The following is a 24,010-nucleotide window of genomic DNA, read 5'->3' on the forward strand; positions in this document are numbered from 1 at the left end:
GAAGTGCTTTTCGGGGGTTTTACCAAATTTTACAGACTTCATTGTGGAACTGTTCACGCTATAATTCTTCACTGCAAACTATTGCTTCATGTTCACTCATTATCTGAATTCGGGTGTTTCCAAAGGTTCCATCTGTCAGCCTTCTTTTTCTATTTTTTACCTGTGTGCGTGTCTGGCTGGGAGAGAAGAAAGCCAGGTTATATGGGTTTCTCAGCCCCTTTTCAAAGCTGTTGATGTTGGTTGGTTGGTTTGTGGGGTTTAGCGTCCCAAAGCGACTCGGGCTATGAGAGACGCCGTAGTGGAGGACTCCGGAAATTTCGACCACCTGGGGTTCTTTAACGTGCACTGACATCGCACAGCACACAGGCGCCTTGCTTTTCGCCTCCATCGAAAAGCGGCCGCCGAGGCCGGGATTCGATCCCGCGCCCTTGGGAACAGTAGTCGAGCACCGTAACCACTGCGCCACCCCGGCGGGGCTGTTGATGTTCTGTGGCACAAAAAAAAGAGTGACCACCTCTGGTCTACGCAAAGCTTCCCGCTAAAAAAGAAATGTGTCGAAACTTTGCTGGAAGTACACACACGTACCAACAAAATGTTTTGGCAAAGCATTTTTTTATTATTTTGTTCACTCAACACTAACTATGGCCGGCATCAGTTCACTGCACTGGAATGCACTCGCGTAGCTCGCGGGGCTGTGGCAACAATCACAATCTAGGCTGGACACGAGCTGTAATCCACAGGTGGCCACACAGCCACCCATATCAGCATTTGCTGAAGACCAGCCACATGACACAAGACCCGAAACTCACTTCCGTGGTGTCGGACAAATGTAGCTTGAACTGCATACAATTTGCAGGTTGAAAACAAACCACGCAAGCAAACCGCCATAGAAGCCAAGTGAAGCACTGGGATGTTGCAGAGCCTCCGCTACATGCACAGTTGGTTGCTGCTTTCTTCAGGTCCTGTTGGACGACGAAACCAGAACCACATGACTCGGGAGGAGATTGAACCCATCACACCTGCGCACGACAGCCTGTGCTCTATCAATGAAGCCATCCTTCCACTTCTGGGAGTAGTAATTACTTCCTCATAACATGGAGTGTGGCACAAGACCACATGCATATCTGTTGCAATGGTCTCAAGTTGTGAGGGTGGTGCCTCTGAAAGCTACCGTACACATTCGTGCCCACAAATACAGGTAGTCGGGAAGACAGCTAATGCCATAGCTGAATTGGTAGAGCGTAAAGCGTCATGTGGCAGCATTTTTTTTTTTCATGTTTTAGAAAGACCTGCATAACATCACACTTGTCCAGTGCTTCCCTTGGTTATAATCACTGGTGGCCCAGCTGGTTGGTTCACCTAACGAGCCGCTCATCATCTCCTCCAATACTCAACATGCTGAAATTAGTGCGCACTTCACACCACACACAGACGCAAGCACTTCAGCCTCAATACTGTCACAGCTTATAGCAGCGGCAAAAGCTACGGTAGCTTAGTTAACACAGTACAGTGCCAAGAGCACATGCTGAGGGTTCAGTCAACAAGTGTTCCGACCAACTCACAGGTGAAAAACCTTTCAACTACGGTGCACCCGCTGTTCACGGGCATGAGCAATCAAGAAGTGAAAAAGAAAACAAAGAAACGAAGTGTCAGAATGACAGAATAATGGGACCTAAAGTGCGGACGTTACTAACACACTCAGCTAAATCCGTCTGCACTTTTTCCAGAGATCAAGAGCAACTAAACAATGTGACCTTTGTCGGTTTGATCTCTAGTTCTCGCCACTAACGTCGCTCTCACACCAATGGTCAAGCATGCTTAGTACACACCACAGGCACTGCACGCATGTTATGGACATGGTTGCAAGCATATTATTCAGTAGTGAATATAAGGTTAAGCTCGCACTACGGTCGTAATCATTGTGACTTCTGTAACAAGTGACACAGTGCTGCCCATGGCTTTGAGTTTGTTGCGACAACTGTGCATAACACATCTGTTACGACTGTAGTCTGAACATAAGCCTAACTAAATAGGTAGCCCTTTAAAGAGGTGAATGTTTTGATGCACACCCAAATCGGACCTCTGTATGCCGTGGCTAAATTCAACACAGCAAGCAATTCAGTAATTCGCTTTCAGCCCATAAAATTATGCTCTCCCTTCTTTCTGCCTTGGCAACACATTTCGCATTTTGCATCTGACATAGCAAAACGGTGACACAACACGAGGCAACTTAGCGACATTTTGCTACATTAACGAGGTGCTTGAAATGTGAAGGATGGCTAAGTATGACCAGCTCTCCTCAATGGCTTTTCACACAAATAGTGCCACTCGCATCTTACATGCTAGAGACTATAAAGCAATTATAAGGGCATTGTTTTTTTTCCCCTGAAACTGCGCAGAATGACGCTGCAATGAGAAAGTGACATCTGTGACAGCTTCCCACAGACCCTCAGGGGGAACACCTTGATTTGAACAACACACAGTGTCTTAGTTCTTAGAAAAGGAAGCGTTAAAGTGATAGGAATCGACTTAACATGCATACACTCTCTCACAGCTTGCTTCACACTTTGCGCGCACCAATTTGACAAGCTGAACAGCAGAAAAAAAAAAAGAGTGCTTCTGTCCAAGCTATGGCACAGAAGTTTTAGATTGTCGCCAATGGCCAACAGATGAGCCATCCTCTTGACCCGCACCAAAACACACGCGAACAAACAATTCTTATCAGACCCCGTGGGGATTACATTGGATGGCAGCGCAGTCTGCGGTGCTATGGGAGGATGCAGACCTTACGCAGACTTTGCAAGACGCACTGCAGAGCCTGAACGAGTGCTATTGCAACGAGCAGCATCTGCAATCAAGAGCAGAGGTGCCCACAATTGGATACACCTCAATGACTAAGCGATGGTTGCCCTTTGAGAGATACTTGCGACGTCACAGTTAGTTGCTCTGCACGTACCAGACGCCTGCAATGCCATTCTAGCACATGTGAGGCGATTGCACACAGTGCCATGACAACAGCCACTGGTTGAAGGTATCTTTTGAGGGCATCATTCGGTAATTCGTCCTGAGGCAGACCTGGAGGCCGGTTGCAATAATATCCTTCCTTTTGGCTGAGAGAGAGAACAGAGCACCTTCTTTGCGGGCCAGAGGACCGGATCATAGATTCAAAGCCACCACAGCTCTTGGGTATGGCACATTCTGCTCACGAGACGACTTCCTTCCCGTGGACGTCACGGGCAGCGAGTGCACGGCCACGTGAGCTTACATGGACGCAAGGGATGTCGCCAAACTGACGGATAAGCCTGCACTGGAGCAAAGCCAAACAGCAAATCACTGCCTCAATAACAGGTGACAGGCGCTCTATTCAAGGAAAGGCCCAGAGGAAATGGCACGGGCTAACAAGGCATCCTTTTGGCGCACTCGAATAACAGTTTCAGGGCGGACCTTGAATATTAATTCTCGGAGTGAAATGCACCCGCCCCCATGGCACAACAATGGCGTCCACAAAAGCCTTTCGAGTGTTTTGAGCTTGAGGGGGGCTGCTAACGACGGTGGGCGGCCTTTGAAGCTTGTGACAAAAATGGAAGAGTGTTCAGCAGGTAACAAAATCCTTCTAAGCGCACCAGTATTCGGTGTTCCAAACTGAAAGCGATATGCAAACCACCCGAGGACCATTGCTGCATTTTCCCCTGGTGGCCATGAACACAACTACTGCGAATGGACGACAGGGAGGCAATGAAACAGCCTTGGGTGATCCACTCCCCCCTATTAAAAAGAAAAGTTGTGGCCCAACCACTTGAACCACACTAAAAGGGTCACTCACACCAACTACTCTTGTGAATGTGTGACTACTGGAGGGCCACACTGTTCTCATCTAACCTATTTCCCAGATTTCTCAAGCTGTGGGGCTGAACACTGCATGCAGGAAAGTGCGAATAACAAAGGAAGCAGTGAAAGTTGAGAAAATGCAGCAGCAGTGGTCGACGTGCCAACAGGCAGAATGTGCTGACACTGACCGCAAAGAGAGCAATGACCGGCTACCACATATGGACCTAACATCTATATGTAGTCGGCCACTGAAAGTAGCTGCATTGATGCATGCATGTAGACTTGGACCAAGTTACAACGGCAGCAAAAGTTGCGCACCGAATTCTCGGGCTGCCCGCAGCACGTGCAAGCCAAGCCCTTTTGCGGTGCGTATCATTTGCACCATGTATTTTGTCTCGGGGAAAAAAAAATTTAGCACGACACTGCAAGAGCATCATCTCATTCCGATGGGCTAGCCATGCCATCAAGGCGATAACAGTGATATTTAAAATGCCCAGTCTGCGTTGACAAGCGCTGACTTTCACATACAGTCAAGCAGTGCAACTAAAACGCCAGCACGGCTCATAAGGCCTGTGTAGAGGTACGAAAACCAGCCTCTTGAGGACGAGCTTGACAGCAGCCAGACATGCCGAGATGGCCCAGCATGTGTAAATGTTGTTGGCCACTTAATCCAAAAGCTAAGCTGCGCGATTTACAAAAAGTGATCTTTTCACCACGCACATGCACACACGGATGCTTATGTTTCGGAATGAGGATGAGCTGCTTACACAAAGTCTACCTTCAACCACTGTCCACAAAAGGCCGCTTTTTGTTTTTAACTTATTTCTGCACATAACAAATAAGAATGAGCCACTTCAGGATTCATCACTGTAGTGTGTAAAAACAAAAGTGAGCTGCCGTCACTAGCACTACTTAGAAAGCCTTCGTCATAAAAATGCTCCCATACCTGAGAAAAATCATGACACAAAATTATGTTTCACCACGGTATGAACAAGAATCTACCATCTGAAATGTGCCCAGCTACATAGCTTAGCAAGTGTTCTGGGGAGTGGTGTTCAAAACTGGAAAACGGCACAGTTGAATGGAATGAGCAGGCCTTGACAGCAATTACCTGCCAACACGGCACAACGCCAACACCTCCTATACAGCTGGTAAGAGCTAGAAAGAATACGGGTCGAGTAGAGACCACCACAATAGCATAAGTCCACAAGCTACTGCTATCTAACAATTTTGCCCATCTGCCAACAACTAGCAGTTATTTTCAAACTGCTAGCCATTCACAAAAAAAAAAAATAAATAAATAAATGACGCAGGTCCCACACTGTGAAATGCTCTTCCATCCTAGACTCCTCCCTGCCACTAAATGTTCCGGAGACAATGCTCCCATAGGCTTGTATCGCGACTTCTAGAAACCACATTTGTTAAGTACCGAGAAATGACGGACATCAGTTTGGCCAGCCAAGACACAGGCACCCCGAGGTTACCCAACGAGAAAGAAAGCGAGACGAGGCTTCACGCAGAAGCATCTCAATTGGTCGCACAAAACGAAGCTCCTCAGCGAGTGGGTGCAGGCATCACTGCTTGCCTGCTGGATCTCTTGTCTTGGCTTGCGACGCTCGCTCCTGGCGGGTGTTGGGGCGGGGGTGCCAATTGGACAGGAGTAGTTGCTGCTGACAGCTGCAGCTGGGGGGCCTGCCACCACTTGCGCGCCACGGAGGACGGACTCTAGGACGCCGGGCTCACGTCAGCGCACTCGCACTAGCCGTCATCAGATGCCTTTGTCATGGCTGCCTGCAAGACGACCAGAGCATGCTTGATAAAGCAGTACATACCAGCACAAATGGGTAAACGGTACCTAGGTACCTACAAGCAAACAAGAACTCGCATATTCAGCAGGGTATGGCTGGTAGCAGCAGGTATATACCTGCTTTAATGCCCCTTCAATGTCCTCTAGCGACATGACATCACTAATGAGCGATGCCATGGTGGGCTGTTCTGGACCAGTCTAGATAAACCGGGGACCCCTAACGCGCACTGATGTCACAGAGTTTTATCGAAATTTTCATATCTTGCATCGTCGCTGAAACACGGCCATGGCGGATGGCATCGAACCCACAACTGTGGCATCAGCGGCCAAATGCCAAAACCACTGAACCAAAGTGGCAGTTAAGGGAAGGTATTGCTTTATATGAAAGGCTCCCCCTTACACAATGCCTCACTCAAGGCCTGTAAGGTATTTGTAAATAAATAAAATTTCAAATTGAAGCTCCCTGCATCTTCCGCAAAGCACAGTCTTTATGTTCTCTTCCACATCCTTGATGCTCCCTCCTGTTAGCTAAAGAGCATCGGGACTGCTTCTGCACTCTCAGTTAAAGGCATATGCAGGCATTGATTAAATGACAACTCTTCAATGTACAAAGCAGAAAGCGGCGGTCATGTGCGATGATTATTTGTGCCAATGCGCTGCAAGTGTGTTGGCTGTCACTTCACTCACAAGTGGCTCACAAGGTTAGCCAGCAGTACGCAGCTACGTTACACCTGGTTCATTTTTCGCATCAAGGTTGCCTTGTTAGTGCAGCTTCAGCAAAGATGTCAACGTTTGCTTTATCACCACACAGGCCAATAAAGCACTGGCATGAACGGTAAGAAATGTAACATGGTGCTGCAGTGCAGTATTCCTTAGGTTCATATGCGTTTTCAAAATATGATGATGTCATTTAAAGAGAGACTAAAAACGAATACTTTAACGTGCTTTCTTAGTCAAAACTTACTGCGTGGCACTTCTTTTCTGCACCCCTTTTAAGTTCATTCGCAAGCAAAAACACTCTTTATAGTCTACGTATCTGGAGCTGGAAGTGGAATAATGTTTCCCACCACTAAGTTGAACTCATCAATAAGATGACAACCTCGAGAAAGCTATGCACTTCTCAGCTGTTGGCTGGCAGTAGATGGCAGTGTGGCCTTGTCGCAGATATCAGTGTCATCACAGTACGCTACCAAAAATGGTCAGTGGCGGCAACACATCCTGCAAATCTTCATCATCATCACGACCACCACCATAATTAATAATCTTCTTAAAAGCTCCCAAGTTAGACTATACCTTCTTTTGGCCTTTTCCTGCATACATAAGCTTCGTTTTCAGCAAAGTAGCCTCTGTGTCAAGTACCAAGAACAGGTAACCAGTTGACAAACACGGTACTACAACTCTAGAAAGCGATCACCATATTAAGAAAAACAATTTACAAAATTTTGATAATTATGACTACAGCTGCACAGCAAACACCACGACATGAATGAAGCAAGTCAAGGTGACCTGCGCAGCTCCAAGCTTTTGGCAGCTACTCACCTGGATGTGGCATTACTTGAAGCTGCATTAATTTGCTGGCCTGCTGCGTCCCCTTCTGCAAAGACCAGATGCACAGCTCAGAAGCAGCACCAGCCAGAAAAGCAGAATAATTTTTGCACAGATACAACTACACCGACGAAACCACAGAAAGCAAGGGCCACTTCTCATCGAGACTATTTAGCACAGTTCAGAGACTTAGGATAGCATGAAATGAAGCAATTTATGTTTGAAAGCAAAAAAATAAATGTAAAGAAAGGTAGATTTCACACTGCAAGGCCTCGACAAATGTGCACCTAAAGGTATAGAAACTAGCTTGGGAGCAATCAACGTAGGAATTACAGACCGCAGAAAAAGTTCAAACAATTCCACATGAAATCAGCAATCACATGTCACCTGACCTAGTGTTGCACATTACAAATGACCTTTGTTGTTCACCTTGTCCAGCTTTTTGTTATTCGCCTTGACTACATGCTCGTGCCACAAAAGCACACCCCTATTTAACTCCACATCATCAAACCAAGTCTTTTACCACTTTTGGGACATGTTGGGTCAATGCATGCAGGACATTTGGCAAGTACAGGCTGCCTAAATAAGGCGAAGAACTCTGCTATCACCACATAAATCTCGTACATCAAGTGACGTGCCAAAATGAAAATTCAGGAATATGCAAAAACACAGCATCAGCGGCACAGTATCACTTCAAACATCTGAAGTTTTTCTTAACCCTTTTAAATATCGAACATATTCAAAAACATTCAGCTCCAGTGTCAAATTTTTTTATTACTGATTTTAAACAACCAAAATTGTGAGTCCGGATGAATAGGCGAAAAATATATAGGGAGAGTATTACAGTCATAGCATCAATGAAACTAACTAAACAGGAGAGCAACGACACTTCGTGAGTGCTGATAAGCTGAGAGAGCACCAACGAAGATAAAAATCAGCCTTCACAGGCCTTCGTTAGCGTCGCAAAGAATTCATCTTTCACGATTCCCTTGCGATCGCAAGGAGGCAATGAAACCGTGCGGGAGTATCTGCAAATCATGCATAGCACTGAAGGTCACAATCCAATTTTTGTTTTCCTGCAAGATGGTAAGGTATATACTTTGCACCACTTCTTGTAAGTCCTAGAAGGTCTTCACAGGCCTCCGTTAGCGTCGCAACAAAGAGAGAGATCAAATTTCGTGCGTCTGTTGTGGTTGAGCAGAGAAACTGAAACCGTCAGGGCATGCCACAGCAGGCAGCGCACCACACGATGGTCATGGTCAGTTTTTTTTTCCTCTGCAAGGTGGTAGCATAGAAGTATTTAATACTTCTTGTACGTTCTAGAAGTTGGGAGTACTTTTTAGTAAGTGCGTTTCTTCACAAGGGTGCGAAATTTCAAATGCACAGTCAGTGCAGTACGCCTATGGCAAAAGCTCCGCGGGGCAGAATTCGGACAGTACCCGTATGGCAAAAGGCACTCAAAGGGTTAAACAGCATGGGAGTCTGTTCTTGCCCAAGATGTTCCCTTCAACATACTTCCCCTTTGAACTTTGTGTTTGCTCACTGTGTATCCCGAAGCTTCCAGTGCCTACATTTGCTGCTTTGTGAGCAGTGCAAGACACCAGGTGGATGCACGTGCAATGCTGCCTACCCGATTTAGGCTCCTTGGTGCTCGACACCTGCTCCACGGCAGCACTAGTGGGCCGCTGCGAGTAAAGAGATGTGATCGTCTCAAGGGCTCCAGAGCTGCACCATGGTGCAACGGCACTTTCAACAACAAACATGGAGCCACAGCACCGCAGTAGACTCATTAATTCGAACTCTCTTTATTCTAACTTCTAGTCCACTGTCCATATTGGAGTGCTCAATCTATACACCATGAACAAGACCTTTTTATTACCACCACAAACTCGTGACACTGTTTAGTCGATGTTCAGCCCCTTTACATTCAGTAATTCAACACTCATTTATTTTGGAAATCTGCATACTTCAAACTGTCGGCGCGGTCCCAGTGCCCACGGCCATGTAGGCCCATTTCTCGAACACCCTCTAATTCGTTCAAATGGGCCACACCACTTAGTGCAAACGGGCTCCTGAAAGCAGGCCTATAGTAAGCAATCATGAAGATAACCCTTTTCAAACATGAACTGCATGCTGCATCGTTGACCAAGCAACTCTTACATGCGTGCAACAGCAGGTATGATGAAGAATGGACAACCTTGTCTCCATGAATATGCCAACCATTTAGCTTCGCTCTCGCTTTTATGAGCTTCGTGCCAGTTTGCGTCATTGCATCAGCCAGGATGCATGTTGTTTTGGATGCTGATTGGTGGCACTGTGCATTTTCTCCGCTACCATCTGCACAGTTCTTCCACTGCATCAAAACTGTGTACCTGTCAAGCACTGTTCATGCATTGCGTGGTGAGGCCTCCTCACAAGTGACACAGTCACCTGTGACAAGACACAGCTCTACCACATGGCACCATGACGGATGCAGGGGATGGAAATGAGAAATAGCCATTGTTCCGTTGTTCCCATCCCAAAAGCAAGCTACCATCGCCCTGCATTTCAACAAATATGCTACGATGCAAGCAGTTCTTGTCAGTATTTTTAGAGACATTCGATAATTCAACCATTTAACAGTTTCAAAAATATTTTTCCAGGACCTTGAAGTTTGAATACATGAGCTTTTAGTGTATCCTTGCTTTGTGATGTCAAAATACCTTGCATGGGATACGTTGCTCAGCCTGTTTCGACGAGAGCCAGTAAATGTGGTCAGAATAACATTTTTTTGTCTCATTGAAGTTCTAATATTTGCCCAGAGTTCAATGAGCTTATGTATTAATGTACTATGGCACAGATGGGCAGTGACACTGGTTACCTGTGTAGTAGAGCTTTGTAACTGGGAACGTGTGTAGAGAGTAGCCTTTTGAAGAAGCTCGGCGACTTCATCACTCGCTGAACGATTGACACCAAGCTGCAAGCAAACGGATATAAGTTCAATAAAACTGCCTGTTATGGTCTGAAACTTGAGAAAAAAAGTTTTATGTACACACAGTGTACGAAGAAGGACACCAAACAAACTTCCAAGCATAAAGGCACAATATTGGAATGCCTTAAAACAAAAAAGATACTTGTGAATAAAACTCTACCGTTCACCTTTTCACATAAGTGTCTGCATTCATCAGCCATGTTGATGCCACAATATGTGCTTGAGTGATACACCATATAGGCCTGTGCATTCATTTGGATCTATCCTTATAAAGCACACTAACGCAGAAAAGTGTCACTTTTACATTTCCCCTCACTGAAGCAGTGATGCACACTTGAGAAACCAAAGGCCGCAGATTCGCTCAAAGGACCACAGAGGTTTGCTACCACGTCGTGCTGCAAGCTATCACAACCTATGCGAAATCCGAGCACTGAAAATCACTGCCATGAAAGTGAACCAGTGCACTCAATGTAACCACATCCCCTTCAATGCACCACCATTACGGTGTGAGAGGTAGGCAAACACCAGCAGCAGCCCACCTGCATTTGGAGCCCCTGGTAGACTGTGCCCAAGTGGCTGGCATCCCTCAGGGCAACCACCACGGAGCCATTTGTCGTCACGTTGGGGTTCCACAAGCGGTCGAGCTGCATCCAAGGAAGAAGAGCAAATGGCTGCGACATAACCAACGGGCATGCCGGTGCAATACTCAAATAGCCTGGCTAACAAATAATTGCTTGTTGTGACTACAATTCTGTGCTTTTTCTTTCCTCAAGGAAAGGGACATGAATAACATAGATAATATGTGTTTTTTTAACTTACAGTCACTTGTACTAGCTTCACAGCTACAGAAAACTAAATGCTAACATTAATAAGAGAATGTCCCCTGGATGCTGCTACTCCAGCTGCAAGTGTCACAAGAGACGTGCTGGTCGTTTCAAAGGCTGATGACCCAGTGGAATAGATGTTGAGCTGCTCTACAGCTCCCTGCATTTCGTGTGCCCAGAATCATGTGAAACGTGTCCGCTTCCGTAGAAAAGGCAACCACTCACGGCCAGACTGAGGTTCTCGGGAGACAGGTCGGCTGGGCAGGTGTGGCTGCAGTTGAGCACACCTTCAAGTTGGGTCTGGAAGGGGAAGGAGGGAAAGAGCAGTGCACTTAGAGAAGTGTGTTGTGACACGGCTAGTGCCCCTCATCAAAACACACCACCAGTCAAGCTACCAGCCAGTGGTCCTATGGAGCACTGTAAAGTATGGGTGTGTGCAACAGCAATTCCCTACTATGAACAACGCGCACTGCTGTCTAACGCTGCAGACCTTGTTGGAAACTACTACCAATGGACTGAACAGTCCATTACGAGTCCTAGCTAGCTCTCTCAATGTTTTTTCTCTTTAGCAGTCCTTTAGCTTTTCAGTATCAACATGGCAGATGTAACCTTCAGGAGCAGTACATTCAGTAGGTCATCAGGCCTGGCACTTTCCCCAAATACCTCATAAAAGCAGCAGTACATGTACATCACGAACAAATTCGACTGAAATCGACACAAAATGTCCCTAGCCTAAATGGCCTCATATACCACAAATGCACAGGTGCTCCAACTTCCCCACTGCAAGTGTTGCAACTTCTTTTGTGCACTCCGATCCAAATGCGTAGCGCAATGAAAGCCAAGCAAGCAAGGTACAACCATGAAAAGTGAAAAAACATAAAAAAAGGTAAATGTGTGATTTCCCACGCTGGCGAACGCTCCAAAGAGGGTACGTTTCCAAGTAATGCTCCCTACAAGCCACAATGCACTTAGGCCAAAGATCCCCAAAATGGCCTCTGCAGAGCCTTGGAGCTTCTAGGAGTGCATTCTGCAGCCCTTAAGCACCTAACTCTATTCATGCCTCGACCTCAACCTTAGTTTCACAGACTTCATTTTGGAACTAATTACGTAATTTGTTCATCGCACAGTTTTGACCGGTGCAGCCAGTCATTATTTTCTGAGTTTGGGCGTTCTTGACGCGCCATATGCACCCCTGTTCACAAGCACATTAGGCATGAAGGGTGGAAGCCGAGACATGAGGGACCCCTCAGCACCCTTTTGTAAGCTGTTGATGCTCAAAAAACTGAGTATCCGTTGTCTCAGGCTCTCAAGCTAACACAAAAATGTGGAAGCTCCATAAATATGTCACATCATAACAAAAATAAGCAGATGTGCCAGCTTTCAAGCATGCAGCTTCTTTCCCTGTCAATGAGACCTTGGTGGGGATGATGACCCACCTGTTGCCGGAGGAGAATGTCGGTGTGGTTCTCGGTGGTGGTGTGCACCTCCTTGAGGTCGGACTCGATGCCCACTAGCCGCTGGTCCACTACTTCTCGTACCTCACCCAGGCAGCGCTGAACGCTCTGCACACCAGTTTTGATACTTTCAAGAACACTTGCGCCCCACTACTTACAACAGGGTATTGAAACCCAGGATAATGTGCCAGCAATGGGGTGCCTAGAATGTCGTGCAAGAGTTACACTATAATTTGACCAAATTCTGGCTATGCTATATATTTAGCAACCTATGGTAGGTGCGCTAACATATAAGTGAGGTGAGACTTGAAGCATGAGATATAGGAAGCCCATTTGTGGTCAACTACCAGAGCAGCTTCTTTCGTGCAATGAGGCAAAGCACCAGAAGATGAGCCTGTGATAACACACACAGCCTGTCTACTTTCACCATTGCCATCACTGGACTGGTTATGTTGGAAAGATTCCTTTATGGTTTGAAGAATGTATATATGTACAGACGTCTACAAGCATTAGAAAAACTCTTCATATCTAGCACTAACAACCTCCGACCAGCCTTTATGGAAAATGCTGAGCTGTGTTGGGGACAGGAATCGAAACCAGTAAATGACTTTCTACTTGTTGCCGAGTTAGGTTTTCAATGTCAGAGTGGTTTTAGATCACAAGCTTTTTCCGGATACAGTACTGTGTTCCCATATCTTTTGAGAAAATGCAACAACATTCTACCATACCCAGTGACAGCCACTTAGCAATCCAATAGAAGTAGTTTAAGTTCCCCATTCTATGTGTGAGAGCTTTTTTGGAGCCACAGTCACACTCATTTCAAACCAAACATTTTGCAAAACAAAAAGTGGACAGTAAACACAACTGCATGCTTCCCAAGCACAACCAATAACCCACAAAAAGAAGAAGCAAGAAGTACAATAAGTGAGAACTAGTATACATCACCTGCAGTGGCCATACATCAGGCCCCATGCCTCTGCTTTAACTTTGTTCTCACACAATGCTCCCAATGCACACGACCTACCTACGCTATTTTCTTGCAGTTGGCACCCATGAAATGAGATCAAATGAGATCAAATGAGATTTTGTCATAGCGTTAAATGTCAAGCTCACTCGAAACTTCAGTCAGGATCGGGCTCAGCCAGGGCTGGAAGTGCCCATGTCAAGTGTTTGCATACAGCCCTGAGTTCATGCCAGAAGCGACTAATTCAGGCTAATGAGGCTTCTCACCTGTTCCAAGTCGTGCAAGTTGGTGTGGGTAGCGCCCTGGTCATCTGCTGCCGACGAGGATGAGTTGCTTGCCCTCTGGACTTGTTCCTGGAGGCAAAGAGGATCAATCTTTGTCAGTCGGGTGTGAACCGAAGCCACGGACACTGCAACATATTTTGGTGAGAAACAGGGAGCACGTGGCTAGGCTCAGCATAGCTCTGTCGTTCAGCATATTTATATTTATATTTATATATATCAGCAATATTTATATTTGGAAATTTTGATCCAAGCTGTCTAACTATGCAGTGCCACCTTTTAGTTTGATGCTACTTCTGAAATGCCACTTCCGAGGCCTTACAGGATTCAATATGATTGGCCAATGCATTCTGTGGCAAAATTGCAAAGTGCCATACTTCTCGTCTTGGCCTTGGCTCTTGCGGGAAAGCTCTGACAGGCGTTCAAGAGTGGTTATCACTTAAATTGCCATGGGCGACTGCCACTGCTTTCTTTGAAGGAGAAAGGCAGAAAAGAAAAAAAAAGTAGCGGCAACAACCCCACAAGTCAAATGAAGGTCATTGCACCATTTCTCTGTCCAATCAGTTGATTATACACTTCTTCAATGAACCTGAATGAGCTAAGCAACACAGATGGCATTCATAACCCTGAGAAGCTTCTGTATTAAGTGGTGGTGACTGTAAACCTGCATACAATGACAACTTCTGCGGTGCTAAGTGGACAGACAGTCTGGCAATAGAAAAAATTTCATCACAGCCCATAACCTTTCAATGGCAACTGAAAACGTTTGCAGATCAACGGTTTGGGAACAAGTGATTGACTTGTTTTCCTGTTCATTTACCAAACATTATTCAGATCCCCTGAAAAGGCATTACAGTAAGCAGGGATTCCAATACAATATAGAAAACCTATATTATGCATCACATAAAAACAATTATTGCACCACTGCAAAAGCCTCACATAGCTTAGTTGCTAAAATACAATTCATGGCAGTGGCACAAGCAATTAATTTGATATGTGATCCATTTCATTTCTGTGTAAACTGGAACAGCTGTGAAAACAAATGGTTACAAAAAATTAGCTCTGGTTTAGCTCGTGGTTAAAACTGGAGTTACGCGAGAGCAATTTGCATGGCTACGCTTAGGTTCGGCTTGAAAGTAAAGACCTGGCTTTTGCACATAGTAGTTTGCTCTACGGTTTCAGCTTTATTTATGCCATAGGGGAATCACTTCACGTATGAGCAACCGTTGCCTCTCGTCGCTGATCATCCTCATTCGGGTGTAAAAGACTTCTAGTGGTATGACATTTCTATACGTCGGACTCTGGGATACACCGCCGTCACAACGCTCAAACGAACCTTCTGTCCTAGCAACTTGCTGTTGTAGTTAGCCTCTGCCAACTACCAAATTATCTGTCTTCTTCTTCTTGTTTTTTTTTTCTTCCCACGGACAGGCACGAACAGGCACGGCGAAATGGCAAGACTGAGGCCAATGTAGCTCTCGCTACAAAACTTAAACAGGTGCAATTTGCATTTCATGTCCAGTACATTTAGCATGAGCTTAGCTTATTTTGCCCCACTGTCAATATAAAATATTACAACACATATTTACCGGCAGTAACATGACTATGCACCTAAGACTTTCCTCTCACATCCATAAAATGGCCAGAACTCAAAACGGTTCACAAAATGTCAAGAAAGTCACAATTAAGCAATTAAACTGCAGTTTCATGCAACAGGAACAGTATGGGGTCAAACAAGGAGAACCAACCTATAGGCCATGAAGGAGATGGCAGTGAAGAGCGAGATTACTTTAAACCAACTGCACTTGATATTTCAACGGGTGCTTTACATTTCATCTACATCGAAATATGGCTGCTGAGGCCGGGACTCGATGCAATGATCCTGGAGCAGTGGCCGAATGGGAGAATCACTAAGCTGCCACAACAGCCCGATGTTATACACAAGATGCCTCAAAACACTAGCCAAAAGTAGATGTGATTATAAAAAAATTGGCAACAAACTACGGCATGCATCATGTGAACATAAGATAAAGGTGAGCCTGTATAAAATGCAGCCAGATGCATGTTAGTTGCACATATCGGTATGAAGCCCACTGTCCACCGACTTAACTTCAAGGATGAATGATTTGGGTTTACCATTTTCTTGCAAAAAAAAGAAATTATGCGATGTTTGAACTTGCAGCCATACATCTGGGCGTAAAAGTTCAGAGTGCAAAGGCAAATGGATGAGAGGGAATCCATAAGCAATTGTGGCAAAAAAAAAGAAATTATAACAAAGCTGACACTCTCATCAATGTCCACAGAGAATTCCCGAGACAGTTTTCCCGAGCCGCACTAGTGCTCTCACTCGCACCACATGACCACGAGTGGCACACAGCACCATCACCAGCTCACATGTCCTTTACAGCTTAGGGGCCCTTAGGCAATACTGCTATTCAAAAGTGGACAAATATGAGATTTTCAGTTACTACTGTGACAGTGAAGCATTAGCCCAAAGATAGCTCTTCTCACCATGCTATTAGTGCACAATTTGGCTGCCAGAGCATCCTTCTTATGATGGGGGAACAATGCAGGTTGCCTCACCCTGACTTGGTCGAGGTCCTTGCGCAGTGCCTGCAGGCTGGTGTGCTGCTCCTTGACAGCTTGCAGGCCATTCTCCAGGCTGGACACCTGGCTGCCCAGGTTGGCCACGTTCTGCGCACACACACAAACACACAAGCATGATGACACCTTTCCCAGCACAACGCCACATGTTGGAAGGTAAAAGCACAATTTCCCTCGACAAGGAATCCGGGTACTGCTCGACAGTTTGCACTAACACATCAACGCAAGTATTTACATGCATAAGATGCACAGGAATTTTTTCTCAGACCAACAAGTACCTCAACTTAGCAAACATCTGCATGACATGCCAGAAGCAGCGATACAGGAAACATGAACAATGAACGCGAGCTGGGCGACATACGCTCCACCTATAATGTAAGACATGACAGCATTACGGTTCCTATCTGCCAGCTCCTCTTGCAAATCTAGCTCCTCTTGCATCTGGCATAGCATGACCAAAAGAAGAATGCTAACTGCAATGAAGGAGTACTCATATAGGTTCGGCACTCAAATAATCCAGTCAGCTTTCAATACATATTAAAAGTCAAGCCATGTTTCAAACTGAACATAGCGACTTGAAATGTGACATGTTCAAGCAAAATCTTATTCTACTGTTCACTTAAGACACGTCAATGCAAACTGAGTGCTCAGCTAGCATATATAAATGAGGAAACATGTCGCAGACTGCGTATGTGCAAGAATGCCATCACTGTGGAAAGGGTAATGAATCTGCCTTCAGCAAAGAGCTACTGATAGTGCAGCTGATGTGCGGACAGACCTGCTTGAGATCAGTGACTGCGCTGGGGAGACCCTTGATCTGAGGTGCTGAAGCCACACTCTCTTGCAGGCTTCCAGTGGTTGCTTTTAGTTCAGCGACCTGTTGAGAAGAGCACAAACACCAGCAGTCACAATGCATCCTGTTTGCGCCAGCCTGCAGGGGCAATTATCGCTGCTCTCAGTGGCCTCTCAAGGAAAGTCACAATAAAGCATGCAACTCAGCTAGACCCGTTTTTCAGCTCGCTGACTGAAAAATGAAATACCTTAAAGGGACATTAAGGACAAATTAAAGCCAACCTACACCGACTGATCACATCAATAAAATTACATACAAGCATTGCTTTCCTTCAAAAGGTGGCTGTTTTTTTATCAGCAGGGAAAGGCAAAAAAGAAAAAAAAAAAGAATGAAACAACACTGCAAGTAGTGCCACTACTGGTTGCTTTCATAAGTGAACCGAGTGATGCCAACACTGTTTCATTTTTAATTCTTGGGGACCTCTGGATAGCAAGGAAACACTGCCATCCACTTCAGCCGTTAGCTATGAAGTCCCTTTCAACCCTGATGCCACAAGTTTGAATAGAGCAGTGCAAAAAGAAGTGTGTCACATGTAAAACCGATTTTTTATATATATATATAAGTTAGTCCTTTTCTGCCGAAAAACCAAGCTAAAAAGAACCAAACAGTCGATTTTTAGTACTGGGAAAGATTGGATAGGCTTATCCTGTGTCTGTAAGAGCCAAGATGGTCCAAGGAATAGCACATCAGAGGAAAACTAGCTCATGTGCTCAGAGCAAATGCGAGAACATTTGTCTCAGCTTTATGTGTGGGTTGAGCACATGCACACCATTACCGAGAAGAAAAATCACAGAATAGTTAGGATGGTTAACAGTGTGTACTGCAACTGTTTCGGCATTAGCTGCAGTGTGACAAAAAATTTTTCAGAGCCGTATTTTTTTTTTCGTTACTTTTTTTTTATTCTCGCAAAGTTAAGACAGGCGGCGACAAGTCTGGACCTGCCCAAGACTGCAGTAATACTCTTAAGTGAAGTTCTTCCGGAAGATTGCAGACAGCAGCGACAGTTGAGCCATACAAATGATTGAACATGCTGGTTAGCATGTTCTCTGCATTCCTGCCCTCATACCATGACCTCCTTCTTCCACGATAGCCAAACTTGTAGCATGTTATTCTAGCAACCACCCTCCACTTTAAGCCAAACCTCGTCTTTCTATATAGCCACATTATGGGCCCTTCCCATGCTAAATACCTCCCCGTTGTACCTTCATCCGCTCTCGCCATTACCTCCAAAGCCACTAGGTAACCCACTGCCTCCCCCCCCCCCCCCCCACTTCCTTTCTAGAACTGGGGAGGGGGTTTCCCTCCTGTCACTTTTCCACCTGCTTACTGCGGCAGGTGTGCTACGAATGCTGATACCAACAATGGCACAAAACTCGTGAATGAGTTAACACTCCAAAAATAAAGGGGCTAACCTAGGCTACAAGGCAGAGCCATCGTATATACATTTCTCTCTCTCGAAAGGCCTCCCTATGGTGCCACAAAAAGTTGGTTTGGGCTAGCTGGTTAAAATTTTCAGAATATACAGTACTAAAAGAACAAAGATGACACAGCATCTGTCTTGTCTGGTTATGTGCTGTCCTTGTCCTTTCTGTGCTATGGAGCCCCTCTATTTGCTCTTTTCCACTTTCTCTAGCCATCTTTTTCCTTAATTACCTTGCCTTTCTTCCCCTTCTCTCTCTCTTGGATTTGTGCTGGTCAGCTTGGGTGACATGCCAAGCCAAGGGAAGCCAAGCCTACAACTATAACGGGCTTCTTGTAAAATAACTAAGGACAGATTGACATTAATGACTCTAGCCCTAAAATGAGCAGAACAAACTGCAATAACACATCCTGATGAAAAAAGTAATAAGCATGCAATTAATAACCTAGAAGAAATTCGACGAAGCCAGCTGCCATAGGACTTCACACAGAAAGACAGTGCCATGGCTACCAACCTGCTTGGCCAGTGCAGCAAGGTCAGCAGCAGTTCGGTGCAGCTCAGCGGCAGTGCTGCTCAGATTTTGCTCGAGGCCCTTGATACGGCTATGCAGGTCGTGCAACTGTGCCGGCAGTTTCTTGCCATCCACGTCCACTGCACACAAATTAAAGGCACAACGCACTACAGGCACAGCCCAGACAAGCTACTTACACTCACACTACAAGCATGGGTGACATTAAGATTAATTAAGCGCAGCAGTCATAACTGAAACATGCTAAGATGATGGCTTGGTTTATGGGGTTTAAAATGCCGAAGCAACTCAGGCTATGAAAGACACCGTACTGGAGGGTTCTGGAAGTTTCGACCACCTTGGGTTCTTTAATGTACACTGACATCGCACAGCACATGGGCGCATAACTTTTTGCCTCCATCAAAAAGCGGCCACCGCGACATGCCAAGATGAAACCAGGTCGAAAAACTTTGTACTCGTTCTTCTTGTAGGTAGCACACGGGTCGTCAGACAAGTTAGATGAATTTCTAAGATGTAATTCATGTGGCATTGTCGTGGCATTTACCATGTTATGGTTTTTATCATTCCTTTTATGCGGGAAACCCTCGGACCAGAGCAGAGCCTAGAATCACAGCATAAAATCAGCACTTCACTATTTCTTTTCTTTTTCTTTTTGGAGTGACAGCTCTGCCCAACACAAAAGATGAGTTTGATGTCGTGCCAAGAATTTGACATTCAGCCAGCGTCAAGGTCAAACCACAGTAACATCAGTGCTGATCAATGACCTTGACCTTAAGTGCCAGAGTCACCAGCCGGGAGGTAATTTTCAGACGACATAGCCGGGTACTAATCAGTCGATGGGTTATGTGAGGAAACAATACCACAAGCCATCACAAAGTGACAGGAGTTGCCAACTAGGTTTGCTCCTTTGAGGTGGGAAGGTAGGAGATAGGAGTCAACCTTTTACGGTACTTGAATGAGGATTCAGGCAAACTATGTTCATATAGCTTGGTTAAAGCCGGCATTATATATGTCAGGTGGTCATCTCCGATCTACGAACGGTAGATGGATAATGGGGTAGGTTAAGAGTGTATGCTAATGTCACAAGATTATGTGACCACTTTGTATAAAGAGCCTGCCGAGCCTCTGCCTCAGTTGTCATGGATCAGGAGCCAAGCAAGTCGGATTGTAGTTTGGTTTATGGGGTTTAAAGTCCCAAAGCGACTCAGCCAATGGAGGGCCAAGTGGAGGGCTCCAGCAATTTCGACCACTTGGGGTTCTTTAAAATGCACTCACATCGCACAACACACGGGCACCTAGCTTTACGCCCCCACAGAAATGCAGCCACAGCGGCCGGGATTTGATCCTGCATCCTTGGGCCCAGCAGTTGAGTTGCCTAACCAGTTTACTACCACAGTGGGACGCACGTTGGATTATGAAGCTCACAATGCCACAAATATCAGTGGCATCAACTAATGGTGAAATCAGATCACCCACAAATGTACCTTGTCAAGAAAATGAATTGACGAAGCAACAACAGCGAAAGCAGGTCAATACTTGAGACATAAAAACTCCAGAACGAGAAGCCCGCCTCACGAATAACTGGGAACAGACCTATGAAAGAAATCACACAAAGCATGCTGCAGAAGTCACCACTCAAGCATCTGATGTCATAACTAACAAGAAACCTATAGCATAAGCATGAAGACCTATCACTTGACCTTCGGTTTAATCGAGTTGAACCAGGGCTATATTTTTTTTCCTGAAATACAATCACCAAGATAGGGGCAGGTGCTTACAACTGAAACGTCTTCATTTCACATCAGTATAGACAAATTTTGGCCAGGAGCCCCACAGAGTGCACATTCAAAAGTCAACTGCTGAACCCTATCATAAAAAAAGAAAAGAAAAATTAAGAGAAACTTCTATGCTGACAAACTCCCACAAGGGCAAAACTTAATTAAATAGAAAACAAGTTGCTCTTTCTTCTATCACAGTTTTCAACCTAGACATCTGAGGCAGATGAAATTACCTATAATTTTTTATGAAATGAAGAAAATAAAAAGCTACCGGAAAATGTCTGCAGCTATCTATTACACCTACACTGGTAAAACAAAACACCCCATTCTAAAAAAAAAAGAAGTCTTGTGCAACTTCTCTGTTCTCCCGTTCTTGTCAAACAGCTGCCTTAGCCCTCACAAATCAGGAAAACAAGCCTAAACTAACTAGCAAATTACCGCCCATGGAAACGAAACTTATGGTTAGCTCTCTACAGGAGAAGGGTGAATTTATTAGTTGTTGACAAAACTTCATTTTCATGCTGTTTTCTGCTTGGTACTCGGAGTTGTTTCCTACAAACACACACAGTAGCAGCTCAGTTGAGAACTCCCGAGTAAAAAATTATTCAACATAGCCATTAGGCAACACTATTTGGTGTGTGTGTGTGTGTGTGTGTGTGTGTGTGTGTGTGTGTGTGTGTGTGTGTGTGTGTGTGTGTGTGTGTGTGTGTGTGTGTGTGTGTGTGTGTGTGTGTGCGTGCGTGTGTGCGTGTGTGTGTGCGTGTGTTCATGTTTCTTTTCTGTTGGTTTCACTTTAAAAGCACTGATATAGGTGATGGTCTAGTTATCACTTGGTGCAATGAAAATTCCGTACTTCTTGGTCAGCCATATCAGCACAGTTTCCATCAACGCTGGTAAGAATAGTTTGATAGTGAGTTTCACCTGTGCACGTAATGGAAGGTCACTCAACATACAACATGAAAGTGGGTCACAGATAATGAACAGGTAAACCCTGCATGTCAAATGAATTGTGCACCCTGGTGAACACACCGATGACTACTGAAACTACCCATACAGAAGTTCATATGAAGCTACCCTACACTATTACAAAGAAAGTGTCTTTAACTGTAGCAATGTAATCAATCCTCAAAATTGTTTTCTGATTGATTGGAAAATATCTGATGAATGGCAGCGTGGCATCACTGTTACAGTTCATTGATGACTTTGCAACCTTTTTCACAACTTTAGAGCTTCATGAACACCATACACAACATGCACTACAAGGACTCAATTGCCCTGTTGTCACATACTGCCTAGATTTTTTTTTTTTATTGCATATGCTTTTATTGGCATTCCCCTGATGTCTCCGACCCAGGGAACACACATACATGTAATAAATATACTTTGAAGAAACACTTTTCATTGGTATTTCCATTGCTCTGCATTACATTATTGTAAGCTTGTCATTAGAATACTCTCCTGCTCTCATCACCAAGCTTACAGGGCTTGGCAGGCCTATGATAACTTAAAAATAAATGCAGTTCATGCCTGCATGCCTTGCTTAAGCATGCTTCCACTCAAAACTGTTTCAATTTTGATTGTATTGGCAACTCATATATGTATTCTCACAGACAAAAGCTATGGACCATGCCTTGGTGTATCAGGTTTTGTGCTGTTTAACAGGAACAGAAAAATTGGCTGCCTTTATGTGCAAGCAGTAGAATTTATTTCTATATATGTATATGTATGTATGTATACATATATATATATATATATATATATATATATATATATATATATATATATATATATATATATATATATATATATATATATATATATATATATATATACGTCCGCCGCTTTGGCTGAGGGTGGCGCTGGTGAACACTCTCAAGGTTCGTATACAGACAACATAAATACCCAAGCAAGTAGCAGGGGGAACAGCGGCCGATGTAGCTCAGTTGGTAGAGCACCGGACGCGATATTCGGAGGTCGTGGGTTCGGCTCCCACCATCGGCACGTTGTTTTTTCTTCTACTTTGTGTTTAATTATCTTTCCCCTAAACAGATTACACTACTAATTTCTGTGATTATCCAAGTAAACATTAAAAAAAAAAAAAAAGACAAAAGTACCATCCCCAACGCTTTCTTTGGCCTCGCCGACTGTTGGCTTCTTTCCTTCATATATATATATATATATATATATATATATATATATATATATATATATATATGTATATATATATATATATATATATATATGTATGTGTGTGTGTGTGTGTGTGTGTGTGTATAGCATAAGTAAATAGACGTACTTGGTTGCTAGAGGTTACATACAAGTGAAAAATTGCTTCATACTGTTTCCAAGTTTATTTGTAGTCGACGTTTCGGCAGGAGCCCTGCCTTTCTAAGAGAAAGGCAGAGCTCCTGCCGAAACGTCGACTACCAATAAACTTGGAAACAGTATAAAGCAATTTTTCACTTCTGTGTGTAATATATATATATATATATATATATCAAACATCCACTTAATTAGGCTCAATCACGTGTCAAATAAGTCTCACCACCAAGGTGTGGCCCATATTATCCTGTCCCCAAATATGCGTTTACTTTTCTCTTCCAGCGCTTCACAAGCACACTGATCACCACTGTGTGATGGTATGCCCATTCGCCACCCTGCACTGTCTACTGTGCAGTGAAATGTGAACACGCTGGAAGTCTCATAATGAAGAATGGTGCCGCACTACAATGCAGCCAGGTACCCTCCTCCACCTATCATCCCAGGTGATCACTATTTTTCATCTCAGGGCACAAGTTAGGCTTCAACATGACTTCACCTTGAGCCAATCATAATCCAGTGCCCAGAGTCTGACATCTGGAGTGCCCCAAGTCTCACACACCCAATGGAATTTCACTCAATGTGCACAAGCTACACAGAAACAACGCATTTTTCTCCCAACTGATGAAGCCAAGCGGGCCATACGGCAAATGATGAGAGGGGAGACTCAAGACAAGCCTTATTTACCCGATGTTTCAAGCCTTTTTGTATTCCCTGACTATCTCTTATATTGCAAAGTTTCTCTGCTGTTTCCACTGAGACTAAGGTACCGTCACAAAGCGATGAAGAACATCAGACAGGACAATCTGGTAGTCATGGCCATGTCTTTTCTT

General features: G+C 44.7%; 1 protein-coding gene across 2 annotated transcripts in view; it reads right to left on the reverse strand.

Moving 5' to 3' along the window:
• Positions 1–593: 593 nt before the first annotated feature.
• LOC146181493 (uncharacterized) overlaps positions 594–24,010 on the reverse strand; it is a 43,061-nt gene continuing 19,644 nt past the window's right edge. For both annotated transcript variants that reach the window (XM_084576557.1, XM_084576558.1), the window contains 11 exons: positions 19,066–19,202; positions 17,057–17,155; positions 16,258–16,368; positions 13,660–13,746; positions 12,412–12,537; positions 11,201–11,275; positions 10,691–10,795; positions 10,041–10,136; positions 8,811–8,865; positions 7,175–7,229; positions 594–5,619 (listed from right to left, as the gene is read on the reverse strand). In XM_084576557.1, the coding sequence (XP_084432683.1) occupies positions 5,610–5,619; positions 7,175–7,229; positions 8,811–8,865; positions 10,041–10,136; positions 10,691–10,795; positions 11,201–11,275; positions 12,412–12,537; positions 13,660–13,746; positions 16,258–16,368; positions 17,057–17,155; positions 19,066–19,202 (956 nt within the window). In that variant the 3' untranslated portion in view covers positions 594–5,609. The remainder of the gene's footprint in view (positions 5,620–7,174; positions 7,230–8,810; positions 8,866–10,040; positions 10,137–10,690; positions 10,796–11,200; positions 11,276–12,411; positions 12,538–13,659; positions 13,747–16,257; positions 16,369–17,056; positions 17,156–19,065; positions 19,203–24,010) is intronic.

This window comes from Amblyomma maculatum, chromosome 8 (assembly GCF_055883805.1).
Source record: "Amblyomma maculatum isolate TAMU_Amacu chromosome 8, ASM5588380v1, whole genome shotgun sequence".
NCBI lineage: Eukaryota > Metazoa > Arthropoda > Arachnida > Ixodida > Ixodidae > Amblyomma > Amblyomma maculatum.